This window comes from Vespula pensylvanica, chromosome 9 (assembly GCF_014466175.1).
Source record: "Vespula pensylvanica isolate Volc-1 chromosome 9, ASM1446617v1, whole genome shotgun sequence".
NCBI lineage: Eukaryota > Metazoa > Arthropoda > Insecta > Hymenoptera > Vespidae > Vespula > Vespula pensylvanica.
Window position 1 is genome coordinate 1,441,200 of NC_057693.1, and position 10,044 is coordinate 1,451,243.

Genomic DNA, 10,044 nt, shown 5'->3' on the forward strand with positions numbered 1-10,044 from the left:
TCGAAAGAAATATAAAGTATCGTACCTTCGTCTCGGTTAATTTAGTTCCTTTATCGCTTTTTTGCCAATCCCAAATCGATATATTATGATCGGACGTTTCGTCGATGGCACATAAATAATTACCACCGTCAGCTTTCGAGAATGACAAACAACAAATCGATCCGTCAAACTCTCCATTACCAATTACGCTTAATGTAGCCAAGCTTACTGAGTTCCATATTCTGATGTGTGGCTGTATGAATGAATAATTATTTATTAATATGACATTATCTTAAATATTAATAGAATTCTCTATATATAAACATCGTAGCCTCGTGGTTCGAAGTTTCAACATTGAATTTTGCAAATGAGAATTATAAAGAAAATTTATATAAATATATATGTACGACTGTACGACTTTTTTTTTCGAGTTATAACGTAGCAATTTTTATATTGGAATAAATCTTTCGAAAGATTAAATTAGTTGAAATTAAATCGTAAAACGTTTCAGACTTTTTTTCAGATAGAAAAAGATCATTTTGATACATCTCTCTTATGAGAGTAAACGGGTATATTATGTGTGTTAAAGAAACATTATTATCTTCAAATAAAAACGTATTAAGTAGGGCAGTATGTTTATATGAATTTCTCTCTCTCTCTCTCTCTTTTTTTTTTTCAATTGCTTTCATCTGTAGTATTCAATGTCAAAGCGATTCCCCGAAGTTATGGGACACCCTATATATCTTACCAACGCGTCACGTCGATCCAGGCCACATGTTTGTCCAGTTGCAACTACCAGTTTATTTGGGTGTATCGCGATGCTGGAATTCGATAAAGAAATTTAAAAAAAATTTTTTATTATGAAAGTGGCCTAAATACATGCATATGTACATGCATACATATATGGATATATATATATATAAATGTATATATAAATAATATACCTATATATATATATATATTGTATATATAATATTTAAGTACATTACATATATATAGTGATGATTATTTATACATAGTAATATATATATATATACATACATACATACATATATATATATATATGTATGTATGTATGTATGTGTGTACGTATACATATTTTCTAAGGCTTTTATACTTATATTATATATATAATGTAGATCGATATAATACAAAATAAGCGATAAATTCAATTTGTCAAGACCGTTGACAACTCAGGTCATATTATAACAAATGCAAATGAATTACAACTCACCATTTGACATCGTCCGTGTGACCCAAATAATGTCTTTGACTATGTTCTTCCATATTATAAAGTACAACCACCGCAGCAACGAAGTAAACGATCTCGCCAGTTGGCAATAGATGTAAATTGCTACGACAATCTCTCCCTCGATATCCATAGACCCAATCCAATTTGAGTTTACTTTGAGGTGGTGTTGTTACTTTATGAAGATCGTAATGATCGATCATAGGTGTTGGAACGTAAAGGACGACTGGTCGTCCTCGCAGGTACATACGGACGGTACCTTCCTCCTCATTGTACTGCATGTCTCTTGTACTGATCAAATCAAACATTTCTATTTTATTATCGACGTTAAAAAAAAAAAAAAAAAAAAAAAAAAAAAGAAATAGCAAAACAAAACGAAAGAAAAGAAAAGGAAAAGAAAATAAAGAGAATAAGCGATATCATCGATATTATACAATTTATAATTAATCGATCAAAATGGAAAATAATTTTTAATCGATTAATGTCCAATCGTCATCGTTAACGTTAACTTTCACTTTTCACGAAATTTTCGTTTTGATTTCTCTCTCTCTCTCTCTCTCTCTCTCTCTCTCTCTCTCTCTTTTTATTTTTTATTAAGCATAGATAAATATTGTTCGTTCGATTCGTATAATAGCAATAATTAAAGACTATTAAATTCGATCACTTTCCAAATGGTTCTCGCGTGTTAATAGAATTTCAAGGGATAGTAAATTGCATTTCCAAGAGAGCCAGCGAACCGCACGAACGTTTTCCTAGTTGGGGCTTGATTCGCGTAGGTGTGCTCGACACACGTGTTATCTCTCAACATGTATAAAAGGTATCAGCTCGTAATTACATCGTGTGACTTACGTCACCCTGACCGGTTCATACTAGAATACAAAAAACATTTTTCGATTCGATGACGAATTTCTTCGACGATTTTACTTTTTATACAATTATGTACTTATCATAATTATCAGATTTAATACGTTCGAATACGATTCTCACGAGGTAGATATAACGAGGCTAAAGTTATATTTCGTAATATCGAACGGTTCTAATCTCATAAAATAGAAACTCGAAGAACGAGTTGAATTGAATCATCGAATCATTGAATTCTATTTCTCGTGATTGGCACAATGAGAGTTCACGATGATTATTACCTGGAATCGGATGATCGACGACGTAGGCCTCGGTCGATAAAACAGAACGCGAGAGAGAAATAAAGAAAAAAAGAAAGAAAAAGAAAAAGAAAAAGAAAAAGAGATAGAGATAGAGAAAAAGAGATAGAGAAAAAGAAAGAGAGAGAGAGAGAGAGAGAGAGATCCCAAGGATATACTGTGTTTTTTCTCAAACGTGTCCTTCCAACCTTTCTTTTCGATTTCGTAAATCCACGAGACACCTTCTTTCTATTATTATTATTATTATTCTTGTTGTTGTTGTTCTTCTTCTTATTATTATTGTTAATATGTATCTACGTAGAAACAAAAAGGTAACTCGTAAAGTAACGATCGACCGTGCGGCTCGCGCGTTACTGCGACCGAGAAACACTCCTGATTTTTCTTAATGGCGCAGCTTCTCCCCTCCCTTAGGTTGCTTTGAGAGGCGTCTCTCTGTCTTTCTCTTCCTCTTCCTCCTCTGCTCTTTCCCCCCCCCCCTCCCTCTCTCTATCTTTCATAACGATCGTATCGACCAATGGCCTATTCAGAAAATTTTCAAACAATTCGCGTTTCATTGATCCTGTTAAAAAAGAAAAAAAAAAAGGAAGAAGAGAGAAAAACAACAAGTGCGAATTGTTAGAGATCGGATCGTTAGATCTTAAATTAATTACAATCAATAATTTCATGCTGATTATGGTGAAAAATTCGTAGACGTAAATAAATTTGTGCAAATAAGTTAATGAACGTAGAAACGTCTCGATGTAATTATAGTATGTAACTAAATAAATACTTACGTATTCGTTCAGGTAAAAAGGCAGTCACAAGTCTTTACTACGATTTCATTCTATATTTTCGTGTTATTTTTCCTGTTATTTTTTGTTTTCCTTTTTTCGTTTCTTGTTTTTTTTTTTTTTTTTTTTTCTTTTCTATTTTACTCGACGCTCTCTATCGACGATCGTAACGTCGAGCGAGTATAATATCCGTGTTTTTCAGTTGATTATGTTAGCGTTGATAATCATGTTAGACCGAAGGTTTCCTGATCAACGTGGCCTTTCATTTCGTATATCCGTGTCACCGGTGTTTAATCAATGAGAAAACAAATACAATAGTTTTCTTATATTTTTTCTTTTTTTTAGAATAGAAAACTTTATAATAAAAGGATTGGCTATATAAGATTGTAAAATCGCGAGCCTCTCTCTCTCTCTCTCTCTCTTTCTCTCTCTCTCTCTCTCTCTCTCTCTCTCTCTCTCTCTCTTTCTCTTTCTTTCTCTGTCAGTTGCTTCCCGTGAAGGCTATCAACGATCGCGCTCGTAGACACAACGAAAACGTCGTTGTGTAAGAGCAGGAATCGTTCTACTCACTTTCTTCGGTAACGCAATAGCGCACTTCGCACCGCCGTGTTAAATGAGACTGGTTGTCACGTGGTAAGGCTTCGTCATGTTCGCCACTGTAAAATGATGCTTCTAAATCTTCAAAAAATAAAAAAAAAAGTCTTGACAATTTCTCTCATTTCTCTTTTCTTCCTTCTTCTTTTTTTCACATTCATTACTTCGTTTTTTACATGAATCCAAAACAAAAAGAGAGAGGGAGAGAGGGAGAGAGAGAGAGAGAGAAAAAAATCGAGAAAGAGAAAAAGAAAAATGTAAAAAAAAAAAAAAAAAATGGAAACAGAAAGAGAACAAAAAGAAAGCAGAAAATATCTGCGAACGATATTTCTTTTTTCGTTTCGGTTGGAAGAGAACAATCCTCGAGCGTGCTGGCATTTAAATTTTAAAACGTTTCAACCAACCAACGAACCAACCAACCAACCAATCAACCAACCAACCAGCGGACCAACGAACACGAAGCTCTTACTCCCTTCATCTCCACCCCTAGCCTTTCTTACCCCTCTCCTCTGTTTCTTTATAAATTATGCATGCACGCCTTCCAACTTTCGTTTCTCTTTACAAAGGCGCGAACAAGCATTTCCTCATCTTCCTGAAGAATATCTATCCGCGTTTTCGTGGTTGAACAATTTCTTTGCATGCGAGGTCGAAGGTCAACCTAACCTAAAGTTACTTCACGTGCACGTGGAATTTTGTGGGGGATGGTTGGATAATTAACGTTTATCGTGCCTGCCTTTTTGACCTCAAAAACTTTGAGTTTCTCGTTTGAAATACTCACGAGAGATAGCTGGAATACCTTGGATTCCCTTCTAAATAGTTGTCTGTTGTCTGTCCTCACGCACTCACACACGTGCATACGTACGTACGCACGCACGTACACACGCACGTACAGATTTCCGATTGATCGATTGCACGTGCGACTTTGTAGTTGCAATAACGAGATAATAATGATACGACAAAGATGGTGGGTTGATGTGGGTGGTGGGAATAATAGCGTGACGTTAACGAAACGACAAAGAAACTTTTCTATTTACCCGTGTTTGACGTTGTTCAGCACCGCGGGCTTGAAGAGGTTGAACAGGGACTTGGTGGATGCCGACAATCTATAATGAACGAAAATGCAAAACGAAAACCATGCCGTGCAAAACAAAGTAGAAAAGTTAAAAAACAAAAAAAAAAAAAGAAAAAAAAAGAGAAAGAAAGATAGTGTACAAGAAGAAAGAAACAGATAGAGAAAAGATCAACGTATCCTCAAAGCATGTCGTATTTTATTACTCAGCTCTCGACGTCTTTTAAATGTTGTAAATTATTAGAAAAAATAAACAATGGAGATCAATGTAGAACGGATCGACGAGCTTTGAGCATCGTGATATTAAAATAATAATGTAAAAATAGCAATGAGTTTCTGGCAGTGTGTTGTAAAACGTGAGTTAGATATATACGTTATCGATAGGATACCAAACAGAAAAGAAAAGATAAAGAAAAGACAAAAAAGAAGAAAAAAAAGAACAAAAAAAAAAAAAAAAGAAAGAAAGAAAGACAGTGCGAAAATTACACGTGTTACGTATTATCTGCATAACGAAAGTCGTCGACCTACCTAGCACCAACTAGTTGAGAGTTGCTTCCTTGATTTTGCGGAGAATGCGTAAAGTCGCCAGTTGAGGACCACCTTTTTGCTCTTCGCAAGCTACTCTGTGGTGGACCATTTGACCTTGTTGTGGGTGACCTGGCGATCGAGATGGCGAATTCGTAGTTAATGAAATAATAATATCTGATCATTGACATCGGGCATCGTCTTCGTAATGTTTTCCTTTTTCTTTATAACGTTTAAATCGTTTCGAATCCTTCACACTCTCGTATAGTTTTATAAGCCAGTTTTCAGGATACTTTCGTTACGGCCGAGCACAAAACATAGTACATAGATACATACATATACTCCATTAGCATTCCAAGCGAAGTTTCAAAGATGGAAGCGGATAAACGTGAAAGGCTCTTGCTAATTTATGGGGTAACGACTTACCTGGCTATTGGTAATGGTGTGGCTCGTGGACTTGGCGATGGCACCGGTGAAACGCTACTACTGCTAGGACTATCCGAATGTAACGATCCCGTTGACTGATAATGAACCGATCTTCTGAAAATTCATTTCGTATAAATTAAATCCTTCGATGATTTTTAAATCATCAACTCGAGATTAATATTAATCGAGGAATAATAAGTGATCATTCTTTCTTTTTTTTTTCTTTCCAATTTCTACGATTCGAACATATTCGTTTGTAATTCGGATATCAGTAATGAGAATGAGTTTTGCAACATAGTTCATTTCATGGATATTATTAAAAGCATTTATTAATCGTAGAAAGACATAAGTAATTACAAGATACTTATCTCGTAATAAAAGTTCATAAATAATCTTACCTTTGTGGCAGTTGTGAAGAATGCGAATAACTAACCGGTCGTCTAGGACTCGAGTTCGCATCCTGAATATCCTGAGACGACGAGCATGACGAATTTCTAACGTTGGTACCACCGCTTTGACGTAAACGCAAATCTTTTTGAGGCACCGAGTTTTGATTATCTGAAATGAATGTGTGCCCATGCGCGTACGTTGAAATTTTGCAAACTGATAATAGCTACATTTCAAATGAGAATTTCGTGATATATATATATATATATATATATACACACACAAATACACACATATACAAAACATTGAGTTTCGTGAAATAACGAGATGATAAAAATAATTTATATTCTTACTTCTAAGAGAAACATGGCCGTTCCTTAATGGCGATGATACCATCCTTTCGTTTCTCCTCTCATTTCTTTCCTCCTCTCTCTTCTCTCGTCCTTCGAGCTGAGAGATTCGCCTTAACGCGTCCGCCAAAGTAGCACGAAGACAAACTATCTCGTCTCTTTGCGCCAAGGATTGCCTTTCGAGGTCTGCGACTCGACCCAACAAGGATCCAGTCTCGCATTCTAACATCTCGTCTGTGAATGAGAAAAAGAAAAACAAAGAAGAAAAAATAAAAATTACAAATGGAAATAAAAAAAGAAAAAAAAAAAAAAGAGAGAAAAGACGGAGATAAGTCACATTAGAAACGATAAAACGACACGTGGTGCAGAAGAATAACGATAGCGATGACGATGACGACGACGACGACGACGATGATGATGATGATGATGATAATAATAATAATATTAATAATATCAGTAATACGTAAAATCCGTGATATCGAATTTCACCTTTAAAAGATATCTCAATGTCGTATATCGAAGAAAATATTTCAATACTATGTACGTATTCTCAGTACTCACGCCAAGCTTGCTCCGCCTCGTCGATGGTATCCATCGTGTCCGGCGTGGACATTGCGATTAACCCTTCGCGATGACCCCGGCGTATTAATACGTTATTCAATTGAATAGATTAACGAACGCAAACAGAGCCAATGTACTCTCCGGCGCCATACTCAGATTATTTCAAACATTCAAATATTATTTAGATAGATATGACTATAACTTTTCTTCTTTTTTATAGTTTTAATATCGAATAAAATATATGAAATTTATTTTACTTTTACTTGCTTTTTTCTTTTAGCGATTGTAACAATTTTCCAACAAGATTTTCATCGTTTTCGTTTCTCGTACACTTTCGACGTATTGGTAATCGTCGTGGTCGTTGTTATTGTTACTATTTTTGTCCTTCTCATAACGAAACTTTCCTTAACTAGCATCGTATTTGAAATCTAACGAATTAAATATATCGGACTTAGAGATGGAATCCAAATCGCGAAGAGATGGATATCGTTAAATCACTTTTTCTGACTATCAATGTGGAGAAGAAGAAGAAGAAGAAGAAGAAGAAGAAGAAGAAGAAGAAGAAGTAATAGAAGGAGGGAGTCGGTGGTAGGATAAAAAACATTGTATCGGTCGAGTAGAGTCGTGACTCGTCGGTGTCGTCGCCGATAAATACGAGCCAATTAGCTTCGTGCAATTAGCGCTAGAAAGCTTCTCGTCGTTGCAAGTTACGTACACGCATACATATACGCACACAAAGATACACACACACACACACACACACACACACACACTATATTTTCGATTCTCTTCTCGAGGTAGCACGAGGTAAGAGATAAGAATCTGCGTTTCTTTTTATTTTTTTTCTTCTCTTTATCTATCTCTGTCTGTCTGTTTCTGTCAATCTCACTCACTCACACTCACTCTCTCTTTCTCTCTCTTAAGAATACTGGAGAGTTCGTCCGACAGGTAATAAAAAATATTATTTAACAAGTAGGAAAGGAAAATGATGGAATATTCAAAAATCAGCGTGTAAAACGTCCGACTCGAGCGTGTACGAACGTTCTACTCATATTTCCGCGTATCCGTACCTCTTCGAGAGGCGTAGTTAGACGAATTGCGTTATGTAAGATAACGTATCTATGTCTTTCACTCACTCACTGTATTCGAATTCAACTCACTCACTCACTCACTCGCTCATTCGTTCTTTCTCTTCAACTCTACTACTATTACTACTACTATTACTAGTACTACTACTACTACTACTACTACTACGATTACTACTCCTCTCTTTATCTCTCTCTCTCTCTCTCTCGTTCTCATCCACTCGTTCACTGTTTCTCTTTTGATGTTACGGAAAAGCATATGGAGCTTCCCCTTCCCGTTTTTACGCGCCGGTGCTTTCCCTCACCGCGTGGAAGCGACGATAACCGACGAGACGAACGGACGGATGATCGACCAACGTTCGTTCACTCTCTTCTATTTTCCTTTCTCTCTCTCTCTCTCTCTCTCTCCCTTCTTCTCTCTCCTTCTTTCTCTCACCCCCCCTCTCCTCTTTCTCTATCCCTTATAGCTTTCGTTCTTTGTCTTTCATCCCGACGTAACACGATTTTTCGGAAAAAATGTAAAGAGAAAGAGTGAGTGAGAATGAGAGTGAAAGAGTGAGAGAGAGAGAGAGAGAGAGAGAGAGAGAGAGAGAGAGAGAGAGAGAGAGAGAGAACAGCTCGATCGAGCGTAACTTACGAGGGTGGACTTTAAGGGTGATTCCAGTTTAATGGAAGACTTACGACTGAATCGTCCTTTCGTCTAATTTAAAATCTTTCTCCTTGTCGTCAATATGTTTTCGTTAAATTTCTTTGTCAATGATCGAGACGTAACGAAAACAAATTCTATTGTATTCCAAGGACATACACACATGTACGTTTCCAATTATAATATTACGAGCTCATATCGAACTCATTGTTCACTGTCCACCGAGAAACATTAACGAAATATTTATTTGAACGAGAGATAAATTACCTACGTTTGCGATAGAAATCGTTTAGGATTTTATACGAACTTTGAGATACGGTAGAATCAAATTTAACGCTCGAAACGCTTTGACATGTCAAACGTGGAAAGACAATATTTGTCATGCGAGCTTGGTACGTGTAAACAGCGATCTTACTCGTCTTAACGTTTCGAACATACGTACAACTCTGTTTATCTTTCTTTAAGAGATCGATCGAAAGTTCTTTGAACGCGAGAAACCTTCGACTGTTATTATATAACGAAAATAAATAATAATGGTAAAGGAAAACTTGAATAAATTAATAAATTAATGAATTAGTTAACGTTATAAATAAATAAATAAATAAAAATAAATTTCACATGGCACGAGTGTATATACATACATACATACTACATACATACATACATACATATATATATATATATATATATATATATATATCTTTTCGTTTTGTTACGACTTCGAACTATTTTATATAGCGTAAATTAATATAATTTTCAATCAATCAATCAATCCATCTTTTCCACTAACGTTCCCAAACCATTCCTATCTTCCCGTTTTGTTATTAAATTTCATATAATTTTTCTTTGTTTTCACGAACGTGATAACACAACTCGAAAACGTAGCGATAATTCCGCTCACGCGACACGTGTGTTTTCCCTGCGGTCGCCCCGACGTTACTGTCTGAAACGGAGTCCAGCTGCTTTAGACGCGATCAATACGTTCTAGATAGTCGAGATGAACCAGATAAATACGAAGCGCGTTAACTCTAGGGTACCGAGATATCGTATATGTAGATATATATATATATATATAATAGATACTTACACACACACACATATACACGTACGCACTCACAACCTAATCGAACGATACTTTAGATAACTTTCTGGATTAGATCGTCATCGCGTTTATCCCTCCCCCCCTCCTTCCTGTTTTCCTCTATCTGCCCCCACGCAGGCCACCACCCCCATCCCCACCACC

General features: G+C 36.1%; 1 protein-coding gene across 9 annotated transcripts in view; it reads right to left on the bottom strand.

The window, feature by feature from the left end:
- LOC122632010 (echinoderm microtubule-associated protein-like 2) overlaps positions 1-10,044 on the bottom strand; it is a 27,907-nt gene that overhangs the window by 4,354 nt on the left and 13,509 nt on the right. For 3 of the 9 annotated variants that reach the window (XM_043818371.1, XM_043818370.1, XM_043818369.1), the window contains 8 exons: positions 6,513-6,743; positions 6,171-6,330; positions 5,773-5,886; positions 5,350-5,478; positions 4,787-4,855; positions 1,214-1,519; positions 728-800; positions 26-232 (listed from right to left, as the gene is read on the bottom strand). In XM_043818371.1, the coding sequence (XP_043674306.1) occupies positions 26-232; positions 728-800; positions 1,214-1,519; positions 4,787-4,855; positions 5,350-5,478; positions 5,773-5,886; positions 6,171-6,330; positions 6,513-6,743 (1,289 nt within the window). Of the gene's footprint in view, positions 1-25; positions 233-727; positions 801-1,213; positions 1,520-4,786; positions 4,856-5,349; positions 5,479-5,772; positions 5,887-6,170; positions 6,331-6,512; positions 6,744-7,070; positions 7,499-8,792; positions 8,809-8,836; positions 9,306-10,044 lie in introns of those variants that run through there. The other 6 variants (XM_043818372.1, XM_043818366.1, XM_043818368.1 and 3 more) reach the window with 5 other exon arrangements.